Source organism: Heterodontus francisci, chromosome 17 (genome assembly GCF_036365525.1).
Source record: "Heterodontus francisci isolate sHetFra1 chromosome 17, sHetFra1.hap1, whole genome shotgun sequence".
In the NCBI taxonomy this organism is placed as follows: Eukaryota; Metazoa; Chordata; class Chondrichthyes; order Heterodontiformes; family Heterodontidae; genus Heterodontus; species Heterodontus francisci.
The window spans coordinates 19153379-19167394 of NC_090387.1; the positions used below are offsets into that span (position 1 = coordinate 19153379).

The window sequence follows — 14016 nt, forward strand, 5'->3', positions numbered from 1 at the left end:
CAAAAGTGTTGAAAGAATGATTTATTTTTAACTCCACTGTGGGTTTTCTCACAACAGTGTCCTGGCGCTTAATCCTGCAACTCCTGGGGACTCCAAGCCAGTCCTGGAGGGTTGGAAACCCTGGAAACAGCTGTTCCCGACCCTGCCTTTCCTCACTCCCTCTCAGCCACCCACCCATAGAAATGGCATGGAGGCACTGAAGAAGGTGCAAATATGATTGACCAGGACATTACCAGAACTGAGAGGTTACATCTATCAGGCTGGAGCTCATTACTCTGGAAGAGAGACAGCTGAGGGATGACCTGATAAAACTATGAAGGGATTGGACAGGGTAGAAGATCTATGTTTCCACTTGTGGGGAAGACTAAAAAAATCCCATAAATATGAGATAAGTCACAAAGAAGTTCAGTAGGGAATTCAGGAGAAACTTCTTTACTCAGAGAGAGTGGTTCGAATGTAGAACTTGTTAGCACATAGAGCAGTTGATTTGATTGGCATAGATGAAGTCAATGGAAAGCAAGACAAATACATGAGGGAGAAATATGCTGATGGGGTTAGATGAAATAAGGTGGGAAAAGGCTTGTGTGGAACATAAACACTGGCATGGATCAGTTGGTTGTGTGGCCTATATCTGTGCTGTATATTCTCTAAGGGAAGGACAAAGGAAAAGAAAATTTGAATGCACTGAGATTTTAGATGCCTCCTCCCCAACCCCCCCACCCCCTGCACGCACACGCACACACACTATCAAAGTGTGTCCTGAAGTTGGGGAGGAGGTGTGGCGCAGTGGTTAGCACCGCAGCCTCACAGCTGCAGCGACCCGGGTTCAGTTCTGGGTACTGCCTGTGCGGAGTTTGCAAGTTCTCCCCTGTGACCGCCTGAGTTTCTGCCGGGTGCTCTGGTTTCCTCCCACAGCCAAAGACTTGCAGGTTGATAGGTAAATTGGCCATTGTAAATTACCCCTAGTGTAGGTAGGTGGTAGGAGAATGGTGGGGATGTGGTAGGGAATATGGGATTAATGTAGGATTAGTATAAATGGGTGGTTGTTGGTGGGCTGAAGGGCCTGTTTCAGTGCTGTATCTCTAAATAAAATAAAACAAACTTGTCCAACCATTCCCCTTGGAATTGTCCAACAGGAGACGCAGTTGAACTGTCAGCAAGCCAGGTAAACATAGCCTTTTTTTTTAACTTGCTTCTCATCATTCTATTAGACAGATCGTCCAGGCTCCAGTCACACACCTAGCTAACATAGGTGGAGCCAGGTCGAAGGGTTTCTTTGCGAGGGAGGGAGGGCGGGATGAGAAGAGGAGGAGTGAGAGAATTCAACACTCTCGGTCTTTTTGGTTAGCAGGCTGTGTGGAAAAGAGGAGAGGAAAAAATTGAAGTAAATTGTGAATTGGCTCGTGAATAACAAAGAAATGGAGAACAATAAGGTACTTGAAAAAAAGTCAGGACATTATGGAAAAAAAATTCTGCTGTAAACTCAATAGTTTTATTATAATCGACCTTAGAATTCAACTGGCTTGTAGAGAGATCAGCTGAATGTCATATGCTATCATGTGTGCAGCATACATAGTGGCCTATCACTGTTAATATGCTGAGCACTAGCCCCAAGGGGATGGAGAGTTGTCTGAGATGAAGGAGGCAGCTAAATAATACTGTTTATTTGTTCAACATTCTTCCAATTGTAATGAAAATTGTCAAGAGAGATTATTATGAAGTGCAGGACACAAATGTGTGCCTCCGATTAAATAGGAGACCTGCCAGCCTGGCGCTCTAGGGTATAATTATCCAGGAGGGGTTCTGTGTGGATCTAGCAAAAAAGATTCATCCAAACTGTTAGTTTGTAATTACAGTGCATGGCGATCGCAGAATGTGGTTTGAAGTCAGAAGACTGCTGGGGACTGGGTTTTTATAATTAGGAAACGGCAGGAAACAGCAGATCTGTGATTAGTAATGGCTTTTGTGGCATTAATGGGGATGAGGAGGGGGGATGAAATAAAGTAAGGTCTGCGACGAAAGAACACGGAGTGCAGAGAATCACACGTGAAAAAGCAAGTGACAAGGAGGGCTTCATATTTCATGCTGCCTGCATGAATTATTGGAGCTCTCTGGTCCTAATGGACATTGATTGTGTGCTTCAGTATCCCCCCCCCCCCCCCCCTCACCAGATACTGAGCACCAAGCATCCTCCTCTCCCAATAAAGTATATATACAATCAGATCTCATCAATCATATACTGTGTAAAGTAATGTATTCCCAAGCGCTGATGCTGTGAATTGGAATTACAGGCAAGGAGCTATTCAGTTGTTTGGAGAATATTGTGTAGCCCATTAAAGGAGTGAATAATGTCTTTTTTCCCCCTCCCTGAACAATCCCTTATTGGTAAAGTGCTGCTATTCTTCTTGTCTGTCGGAATCAAAGCCTCATAATAATATCTCGGCTATTTTTCGGCTGACAGAAGAGCAACCTACAGGCTGGTTGTGTAAGCAAGCTGTGTATTCCGTGCCACTTAAGCAAGTCTTAAGATTGGATTCCAAGCCCTTTCCAGTAATGCAGTGAAGGCCAGTGTCACCATCAGAATGTTTACAACTGGTTATCTGTAGCATTTCTCTGAGCCTTAAGGGAGCAATGTTTGCACCTGCCACCTTCTCTTTGTCAGATCAGGCTATAACATCATCTTATTTTGTTGATTAATGGGTTATTAAATCAACCGCACAAGGAAAGTAGCTTCCTGGTGGGGAGCAAGAATGCAAGCTGATTTTTCTTTCTTTCTCTTGCGCAGTTGCTGAGGCCAATTTGAGCATTTTCTCTCTCATCACCAACCGTTACCCCCCCCCCCACCCCCGTCCCCCCTGCCCCCCACCCCCACTTCACCACCAGCCGCAGTCCAAGGACTGACCAAGCCCTAAAACTGGACTCTTGCCAGTCTGCGTGGTTCAGAATTGCAACATGTGGAACTTCTATCTACTGATGTGGAAATCCCAGTATTTTTGTGTAAAGTTTGTTTGCCTCCTCTTTGGGACGTCACTGATGAGATCAGTGGATGTTTGTGAGCTTGAGTGGCCAAACATATCTCCACCAACTAATAGTGCACCATCGACATTAAAACACTGAAAGATCATTTCATTGGAGTCATGCAATTGATATAATTCCTAGTTCATGTTCTGTGCAAGGCCATTGCGAAACAATCTTGAAATGGGATGTCATTTGGTTTTGAATTTCTTGCTTCTGTTTCTCCCCCCTTGTGTTTACTGCACCCTCTCCCTCCCTCACTCTCTAAATGCTTCTGATTCTTTTGCCCACCCCACCTCCCCGCTACATGTGTACTGCTTCTCACTCCAACCCCCTCTCTATCGATTTCCCTTCATGTGTGCTGTTGCCATTTTTTTTTGCCTCCCTTTCCCTGGTGAGTATTGCTGCTGTTGGTCTCTTTCCCCCGCCCCCCCACCCACCTCTCTCCATTCATCTGTTCATTGCTGTCTCTGAACTCGCTTCTCCCTCCTCGCCTACTCTACCACTGCTTAATGCACAGCTTGCTCTTTCCTTCTGTCTGTCTTGATTTCCAGGATGTTAGAAGGTTAAGAAGTGACCTGATAGACGTTTTCAAGATGATAGCTTTTGATAGAGTAGATAGAGAAAAAAAACTATTCCCACTGGCGAATGAGTCGATAGCCAGACTAGTCATAGATTTAAAATCCTTGGCAAACAATCTAGAGAGCTACAGAGAAATGTTTTCACTCAGAGTTGTCTACCTGAAAAGATGGTGAAAGCAGATTCCATAAATCATGCTGAAAGGGAGTTGGACAGGTACTTGAGGATGAGGAACTTGTAGACATTTTCGTCATTTGTTGCCCTGAGATACCTTGGGCATGTTGCGTCATTACGGTGTGACGTGGCTTTGAGTGACCTGTATATAACTAGACCCCACTCACTGCCATTTCTGTGCAGTGTGGTGGTCCAGCTTACAGACTGCACACTGTAACCTGGCCTAGTCTAGCCTGACAGCACAATGTTACAGTCCAGGGTTAGCATTCCGTTTCATTTACGTTAGGTCATTAAGGTGTGTATTACACACAATGACCTGGCACCAAAATTAAACTCTTTAAAAGAAAAAACCAAGAAGTCCTTTTGGCCTGTGATTTAAGGACATTGGAGTTTGTGGTGGTGCAAGTCGAAAGAATACTCAGACATACCCTATTGGCACTTTAACAGATTTATGCCAGCCTAAGTGCCTTCTGTGCTTGCATTTCAGCTTTTGAATGTCACTGTCTATAATATATTGGCTGCAAGGTGGGTAAAGGGCATAGGCTTCCTCGGACCTATTCTCTCAGAAACAGCCATTTCTCAACTAGTGCCAACACTTTCCTGTCACGGGTTCATGGGAAAGTGTAATTAGTGTCATGTTTGATGCGAGTGTTTCTTTAGTGAGAGGACGTCGAGGGTCAGATGTCGGAATTGATGTGCTTGTAAACCTGCTCAATAGGCTGGCTGCTGCAGCTTGACAAAATGCCAGTGTTATCTATCTTAAGTGCAGGCCAGAAATTATAGATTGAGAATCCAGAGCAGCTGCTTATCTGGGAATAGATTTGTGCATCTGTACATGCACGTGTGTATATACGTGCACATGTATATTTTTATCTATGTGTGGGTGTGTGTGTGCATATATTTGTGTGTGCAGTCTGTGGGAATGTGTGTGCTTTGCCACTTTATTTGAAAACTTAGCCATTTGCCTCATGTAATGTGACACTTTGAAGGGTATCTCATAAATTATAGTGTTGGTTAAAAAACATGAAGTAATGCAATGCCATAAATACAGCTCGTTACTGCATAGTCAGCACTTTCTGTCCTGCGTTTCACTTAGTCTAGTCGTGCTTTGTAGGAGGAGGGATTTAGCTTTTTTTCATCTAAATCTTTGTTCTCTCCTTTTTTTTTTCTTTTTTTTCCCCTAACCTCTAGGCATGAGCCATGAGCCAAAGTCACCTTCACTAGGAATGATCTCGACTGCGACGCGGACAACAGCCACCGTAAGCCCCCTCAACCCTTCCTCCCTCAATGGCTCCATAGTGCCCAATGGCAGCCCGGCAGCTAACAGCACTTTGTCTGTACCGTCAGCGCACTCTGCCAGCTTTGCAGCTGCACTCCGCAAACTCGCCAAACAAGCGGAAGAGCCCAGAGGTGAGTGAGAAAAAAAACGACAAAGGATTCAGTTGTGCATTATAGGCAAATGCTTTGTCACCACGATGTACTGTAAGACACCAGGCTGCCTATCAGCTCTGGTTGTTTGACTGCAGGGCTTCACACGAGATCACCAACCCCCACCACAACACATAGCCTGGTGTGATCAGTTCAGTTATATGTTATACAGACCATTCACTGCGATCATGTTAGGAATTGTTTTCTACTGCACAAATTCTTTCACTAATTAGGCAAATTGCAACCTCCTCCTTATAGATAGTAAGTAAATTCAGTGTGGAACAGTGCCATACTGATCAGGAGGATGTCAAGTTAAGTGCCTGATCTGTGCTGTGTTGACTAATCGCAGCAGTCTCAAGGGCCAATTCCCACACCTGCTCTCAATCCATGGTCTCCTGCTAGAAAATGGTGTATGGGAGGTTGAATGAGGCCAGGATTGAACTCACCTGTGACGCCCCCAATGGTTTAACAGCCTACTGACTTTCAGCACTGAGGGGCAAGTGTCCAGCATGGACTTGGGACATTCAGAAGATGGGAGGCCATAACTCCTACTATTCTTCCATGAGTCCCTGATGGGAAATAGCAGCTTGTCGAGCGTTTCTATACCATTCTCTTGCTTCACACTGCTTTGCTGTTATCAAACTGGAGACTGGCAGATTTGTAGAGATTAGGGATGTCTTGCAACATGCCACATCGATGGGGAAACTGTATTTAATTTGTGCTGCAACCTGGCACATTGTGTCCTGTAGGCGGGATTGACACTAATGTTCAGCTAAAATGAAATGGTTGCTAGGAGTGAACGCAATGGGAGTGCACAGAAATAATTGGGGATTCTCTTGTTCCAAATAATTGAAAAATTCTGCTGTTGACTGTTTATGGAGGAAGAGTTGACTATACTGGTGGGAGGGGAAACCTTTCCAGTTAGTGGAGAGCACCAAGATGTGGTCTTCATTCCTGCTTCACCACGAACCAAATATTCTTTACAGCTGTTAAAATCTGCAGGCATTGCCTGTCCTGTCGAAAAACCAGTCTGTGCTTTACCAAGGAGATTATGGTACAGAGCAGCACTGCTGGAGTGTCTACGAGTTTGGCAGAGGATGTGATTGAAGCATGCGAGAGACAGAGTGGTGCATGGTGTTTTGTGAACTATGGAACTGATGTTCCCTTCCTGTCCTATGCCTTCCTGTGTTCCTACTTAAATATTGAGCCTGTTACACTGCAAATAACTTGGACAAACCATGTATTGGAACTTGGAGTCTTTGTCTGCTGTGGAAATCCTCTGTGAGCTGAGCGAAATTGAAGCAGTTCCCTGCAAAGCAAGAAGACAAATCAACCCAGGCTACTGGGGCACTTCTCCTTTGGTTAGTTGCAGCGTTCTCCAAGCCAACAATGTGGTCGGATGCTGCCTCACATGGTGTTGCTTGTGGAATGGGGCATGATGCACCAGAGTGAGAGAGAGAAGGAGTTAAAGGCAAAGAATGAAGAGGATAAAACAATCTACACAGAGGAGGGGATCACGTTGTCTTAAAAGGCAATGTTGCTTTTTTTAATTCTTTCATGGGATGTGGGTGTCGTTGGCAAGGCCAGCATTTTTTGCCCATCCCTAATTGCCCTTGACAATTGAGTGGCTTGCTAGGCCATTTCAGAGGGCAGTTAAGAGTCGACCACATTGCTGTGGGTCTGGAGTCACATGTAGGCCAGACAAGGTAAGGGCAGCAGATTTCCTTCCCTAAAGGACAATAGTGAGCCAGATGGGTTTTTATGACAAGCAATGATAGTTTCATGGCACCATTACTGAGACTAGCTTTCAATTCCAAATTTTTATTAATTAATTGAACTTAAATTCCACTAGCTGCTGTGGTGGGATTTGAACCATTGTCCCCAGGGCATTAGCCTGGGCCTCTGGATTACTGGTCCAGTGACATTACCACTACGGCACCATCTCCCCAATTACCTTCCACTCCACACACTGTTGGGAAATGCTCCGATATATTCTGCCTGAGACTGTGTGATGGGCCTCACTGCCTCAGCTGTGCCATCCGTGGAGTGCTGAGTGAAGGTTAGTTGTTTCACCACAGGGTACGGAGAGTCATCAGCAGGGACTGGCTTTATCTGAGGCACCACTCCCTGTTTCAGCTCTTGCTTTCCCTAGCTCACTACACTCCGCCCTGTTTACTTAATCCACATGTTTCAGTAACGTGATCTTGAGTGGGAATTGGGATTCCTGTCCCAAGTCAGTGGGATGACTCTTTCAGCTTAGCAACAATGCCTCTGCCATCAAGCGATATCAAAGGTTAAACCTCTATTTCTTCACTTACTGTTGGCTGATTTGGTAGCACTGTCACCTCTGAGTCACAAAGTCATTGGATCTCAAGACGTCCAGAGAGGTGACTGTACATCACTATATAATATCCTATCTGTGTAGAATACATCATACACCAAGTACTTTGTTTCTCCAAGCATAGAACTAATGGAAAAGCTTCTGCTGCTTGGCGCTCGTGGCTATGAGTTTGTCTCATTTGCAACAGACATATGTAAATTCTGTTACTGAAACATCTTCCAAAACATGTCTATCTTCAGGGCACAGTTTGAAATTCAATTCATCCTAAGTAATCTAAATGCCATATCATTTGTTGTACCCTAAGAGCTTGTTTGAATAAAAAACCTGCCCCTTTCAATATAGTTTACATTCTGATATGCTTCATTGATATTTCATCTGTCCGTAGGCTTTATGATGTGTTGTTCCAGCACTAGGATAGTGCTACTCAATATTTAATCTCCGTCAGTTGCTTGTGCATATTTTAACTGAGCAAGTAGGCTGTGCAAATTAGAGGTAGGAAATTGGGCGGCCGCCTGAGAGCTGTGTGCAGGGGGTGGAAGGTTATTGGGGGTAGGTGGAAGTGTGGAGTAATCAGTTCAGCTATGAACTTATTGAATGGCGGAGCAGGCTCGGAGGGCCGAGTGGCCTACTCCTGCTCCTAATTCATATGTTTGTCTGTTTATTTTGAATTTTTTTTAAACTCCAGGCTGTCTTCCCTCCTCCCGCTTTCTGCTACCACCATAACCCCAGCTCTCTCCAAGAGGTTGACTGCTTGTTGAGCAGTTCCGTGGTTGCTGACTGACCACTCCTTGGTACTTCACCCAAGGACCCATTGTCGACAGTAAGTGCTGAGAAGCTTTTAGGATATGCAGGGCATCACAACAGAACCAAGCTCTGTCTTCACCCCACTGTCAGCAGGAGGTAATGATAGACACCAAGTGCCTTGGATAACCTTTGCCCTTTTCTTGGCCAAGGAACAGTGTGACTGGTTGGAAGGTTGTGGATGAGATCCATTAACTCATGACAGAACTGCAGTTGTAACTTGTCCCTTCCTTATATGGTTCAGTAGCATGACAAGTCTACTCTTGAAGTCAGTGGGAGAGCTTAAAGAAAACTTGTTTTCAGAAGTCTTTTTTTTTTGTTTAGTGCCAAGCAACTGAACTAGTCAAATACAGGAACTGATTTCTTTTAATAAATCTTTGACCAGTTATGAAAAGAAACATTTATAAAGTGGAGCAGTGACAGCTGCCATTATTTAAGCTCCCTAGTCAGGGGATTTGAAACTGGTGGCCAAAGTATGAGGGAGTTTGTAGTGCCAGTTATTTGATATGTTAATAGGCAATTGTAGTAATGATTGGTCAAAACTATCAAGTGGTCATCCCAAATTGTCCCCAGTCCTGAAATAGACACACGTCCAAAAGGTAGTGGTCGTCCCCTGGTACCTCGCCCAAGGGCCCATTTGGCTTACATGTGAACCTAGATAGCTAGTGTCAGCTGGGGAAGGAAACACACCAGAACCTGATCTATGCCCATGTATTTTCCAGCCAGGAGCCAGTGGGTAGCAGCAGCTGATATCCCTCCTGCCTAACCCCATTGGACGCAGCTGGTAATTGGAGCACCTCTGCCATTACCCTGAGATCAGCTGCTAATTCAGTGTGCACCAGGGATCAAATGCGAGCCCCTGCAACTATGTGTGGCTCAATCCCACACCAGACAGTGTATTTAGCAGAGCTATGTCCATGTGTTATGGTGAGCTGAAGAGTTATGCAAATATAGTCCATTTTTTTTGATCTCCATATGGCGCTAAATATTTAAGCTTTGCTAAAGCTGTGTAGTAGTTCCTCAGTTCATTTGAATTGCAGATTGTGCTGTTACGTGCCTCTGAATTGCACAAAGACATCAGGTAGCTGTTGCATGTATTTTGCATATTTTCAAGGCCCATCTGTTGAGAAGGTGTGCCCTAACAGTTGCCAACATTCACTGATGCGACAAAGCACGTAGGCCATCTTCAAAATGTGGTCACCCAGAGTAAATGAGCACTGGATATATCCTGCACTGGATGGTTTGCTGCACGTTGCGTGAGGCTGTTCTCTGCAGCTTTTAGAAGCTACAGGACATTTTAAGCGAACATCAAAAGAAAAGAAAATCATGTATGCTGAACAAACCAGTGAAACTATGCACCCAAAAATCCACCAATCTCAGATTTAAAATTAACAGTTGTTCTGGCATCTATTGCCATTTGCCAAAGAGAGTTCCAGATGTCCACCCCCTCTTCATGTTTCCTAATTTCACTCCTTAAAGGTCTGGCTCTAATTTTTAGATTCTGTCTCCCAGTTCTAGACTCCCCAACCAGCGGAAATCGTTTCTCCTGATCTACCCTATTGTTCCCTTTAATAGCTTATACTTGGATCAAATCACCCCTTAACCTTCTAAATTCCAGGAACTACAACCCTAATTTGTTTGTTCTGTCCTCATAATTTAACCCTTAGCATCCAGTTATCATTTTGGTAAACCCATGCGGCACTCCGTCCAAGGCCAATATATCCTTCCTAAGGTGTAGTGACCAGTCCCGTCATTTCCCTGAAGAGCAGGTTGGGTTAAAATTGCGCCCTGTACGTAGCTTTTAAATGGTTTTAATTAGTGTCAAAATCTGAACAGCCGCTAGAAGTACTGAGAAACGCTCATTTAAAACCCGTGCAGTTATTTTGATCGCTAGTTTTCTACAATCCACCATCATTCCCCAAAATGAAAAGAACGATGTGAAGGTTTAATGTGCACTTGCAGACCTTTATGGATGACAGATAAATTTCCAAACCTAGCTATAAAATCCTCCACGTGAAGACATTTTTAAGTAGAGGAAATTGTGGTCCCTCCCCGACCCCGAGGAAGAAGCTGATGAAAACAACCTAATCACGATAATGTTTTATAATAACCAAAGAGCTGAAAAAAACTTTGACTTTCATTGTTCCAGGTGCCAGAATGATAACACAGTGTTCTCTATAGTCCTATATAGTGCTCCATTCTAACTGTCATTTATTAAAATAAATATTTACTTCAGTGCTTGTCAAGTGATATTTTATATACTGCTCACTCGTCAGGATCATCCTGGATTGCAAGTATAACCCCCGGCTTCTTTTCACTACTGCAAGTTAACATCTTAAAGCCCTCTCCCCTATCGTCTCCACCCTCACCTCCAACAATAAGTGCGAGGAGCTCGCAGACTTCTTTGTCACTAAGATTGAAACTATCCAATCAGCTGCCTCGGCCACTTCCCTCCCCCCCCCTAGACCACTGGGCCAAACTTCCTGTAATGCTCCCCTCTGTCCTAGCCCTGAACTCTCATATTTCTCTGGTATCTCTCCTATCTCCCCTCATGCCCTCTCCAAGCTCATCTTGTCCATGAGACCCACCTCTTGCTCTCTCGACCCTAGTCCCATTAAACTGACCATCCAACTTCCCTTCCTGGCTTCCATGTAAGCTGGAATTGTTAATGGTTCTCTGGCATCAGGTACTGACCCCTCTCCTTTAAATCTGCTGTCGCCACCACTCTCCTCAAAAAGCAACCCTTGACACCGCCATCCTTGCAAACCCCATCTCCAGCCTTTCTTTCCTCCAAACTCCTTGAATATGCTGCCAACTCCCAAGTCCGTTCCCATCTTTCCCGGGACTCCATGTTTCAATCCCTCCTATCAGGTTTCCATCCCTCCCACAATATCAAAACTGCTCTTATCAAAGTTACAAATGACATCCTTTGTGACTGTGACAAAGGTAAACTATCCTTCCTTGTTCTTCTCGACTTGTCTGCAGTCTTTGACATGGTTGACCACACCATCCTCCTCCAACATTTCTCCACTGTCATCCAACTGGGTGGGACTGCTCTCACCTGGTTCCATTCTTATCCATCTATTCATAGCTAGAGAATCAGCTGCAGTGGCTTCCCTTCCCATTCCCACAGTTACCCCTGGTGTCCTTTAAGGATCTATCCTTGGCCCCCCTGCTATTTCTCATCTACATGCTGCTGCAGTCCATGTGTGTTAGGTACACTCACAGTGTTGTTAGGAAGGGAGCTCCAGGATTTTGACCCAGCGACAGTGAACGAGTGGCAATATAGTTCTAAGTCAGGATGGGGTATGACTTGGAGGGGAACTTGCAGGTGGTGATGTTCCCATGCATTTGCTGCCCTTGGCCTTCTAGTTGGTAGAGGTCGTGGGTTTGGAAGGTGCTGTCTAAAGAATCTTGGTGCATTGCTGCAGTGCATCCTGTAGATGGTACACACTGCTGCCACTGTGCGTCGCTGGTGAAGGGAGTGAATGTTTGTAGATGGGCTGCTTTGTCCTGGATGGTGTCAAGCTTCTTGAGTGTTGTTGGAGCTGCACCCATCCAGGCAAGTGGAGAATATTTGGTCACACTCCTGACTTGTGCCTTGTAGATGGTGGACCCCTTGGCGACATCATCTGGAAGCACAGCATCAATTTCCATATGTACAACACCCAGCTATACCTCGCCACCACCACCTCCCCTCTCAAGCTTTCCACTGCCTCTAAGTTGTCAGACTGCTTGTCTGACATCCAGTACTGGATGAGCAGGAATTTCCTCAAACCAAATCTTGGGAAGACGGGAGCCATTTTCTCTGGTCCCTGCCACAAACTCCGCTCCCTAGCTCCTGACTCCATCCCTCTCCCTGGCAACTATCTGAGACTGAACCAGACTGTTTGCAACCTTTGACCCCAAGATGAGCTTCTGATCACATAACTGCACAATCACTAAGACTTCCTATTTCCACCTCTGTAACATTGCCTGACTCTGCCCCTGCCTCAGTTCATCTACTGACAAAAGCCTCATCCAGGCCTTTGTTTCCTCCAGACTTAACGATTCCAGTGCACTTCTGTCTGGCCTCCCACGTCCTACCCTCCATAAATTTGAGGTCGTCCAGAACTCTGCCTGTGTCCTAACACGCACCAGGTCTTGTTCACCCATCACCCTTTTGCTTGATGACCTACATTGCTTCCTGGTTAAGCAATGTCTCAAAATTAAAATTCTCATTCTTATTCACAAATCCCTCCATGGCCTCACCTCACCCTATCTCTGTAATCTCTTCCAGTCTCACAACCTTCCGAGGCATCTGCACTCCCCCAATTCTAGACTTTAGAGCATCCCTGATTTTTTAATTGCTCCACCATTGGCAGCCATACTTTCAACTGTCTAGGCCCAAAGCTTTGAAATGCTCCCCCTAAACCCCTCTGCCTCACAACCTTTCTCTCCTCCTTCAAGATGTTCCTTAAACGTTACCTCTTTGACCCACTCTCCTATGTGCTCAGTGTCAAATTTTGTTTGATAATGCTCCTATGAAGTGCTTTGAGATGTTGTATAATATTAAAGACACTATATAAATCAGGGTTGTCCAACCTTTTCCTTTGAGGGTGGGGGGCACATTACATTTTTTGTCTTACACAGGGGGCCGGTGAAACAATTTCAGAAAGATAAAGGCATCAAAAATTTATCTTACTATTAATTGAAACAATGACAAGTGTACATTTTTGTGAAGAAACTTTGTGAAAAAGACTAAATTCTTGACTTAGTTCTCATCACTATGTTGGACACTGATTTATTGAGATAGCTGGCAATTTTTTTTGCTTGCACAAGTAGTCACTGCTTGCCCGGACACTTGATGTAGCAATGCAAAGTATTCCAGATAGATGTCATTCTCTCAGGAGTAATCTTGATCACTCTGTCTCTCTCTCTGTCTCTTTCTCTCCCTGTGTCCCCCTTCTCTGTGTTCCCCCCGCTCTGTGTTGTCCTTGCTCTGTGTTCCCCCTGCCCCGTCCCCTCCTTTCTCTCTCTCTCTGTCTGTCTGTCTCTCTCTGTTCCCCCCCATCCCTCTGTCTCTCTGCCCCCCCCCCCCCCCCCCTCCGTCTCTCTCTGCAAGTAGCTGTTGAGGCCTAAGCTGGAAATTAGAAGACAGATTTAAGAGCAAGTGATGGAAATATTCCACGTCGGCCAGATAATGGGACATGAACAGCTGAACCAGATGGTCTTCTCTCACTCTGACTTTCTTGGCTTCTAACACCATCTCCTGTTCCAGCTTGATCTTTTCCAGAACCTCAAAATGTTGGAATACTCTTTGCCTTCTCCAGCAATCTACAGGCTTTGAAAACCCAAGTTTGGTATCTCCTAAACACTAACTAGATGTATCTGATTGGTGGTGGTCTTCACTCTGGCACTCAATCCTCCACCAAGGTTTTTCTATTAAAAAGAAGGCAAACAACAGGTTGCACTGATATAGCACCTTTTAATATAGAATAACTCTCCAAGGCACAGAAGCATAATTGGAAAAATTAACTCTCAGCCAAAGATCTACTGGGAGGGGTGACTAAAAGCTTGGTCAAAGTGGTAGGTTTTTAAGGAGGAGAGAGTGGTAGTGAGGATTTGACTATGAATTCCAGACTTAGGGCTTAGGTGGCTGAAGGCATACCGCCAATGATGGGGTGAAGGGAGATAGA

At 44.9% G+C, this 14016-nt stretch overlaps 1 protein-coding gene across 9 annotated transcripts in view; it reads left to right on the plus strand.

Moving 5' to 3' along the window:
• gse1b (Gse1 coiled-coil protein b) overlaps positions 1 to 14016 on the plus strand; it is a 611543-nt gene that overhangs the window by 521911 nt on the left and 75616 nt on the right. For 7 of the 9 annotated variants that reach the window (XM_068049108.1, XM_068049110.1, XM_068049109.1 and 4 more), the window contains one exon: positions 4960 to 5178. The exons of the other annotated variants lie outside the window; for them this stretch is intronic. In XM_068049108.1, the coding sequence (XP_067905209.1) occupies positions 4960 to 5178 (219 nt within the window). The remainder of the gene's footprint in view (positions 1 to 4959; positions 5179 to 14016) is intronic. 9 annotated transcript variants of the gene reach the window in all.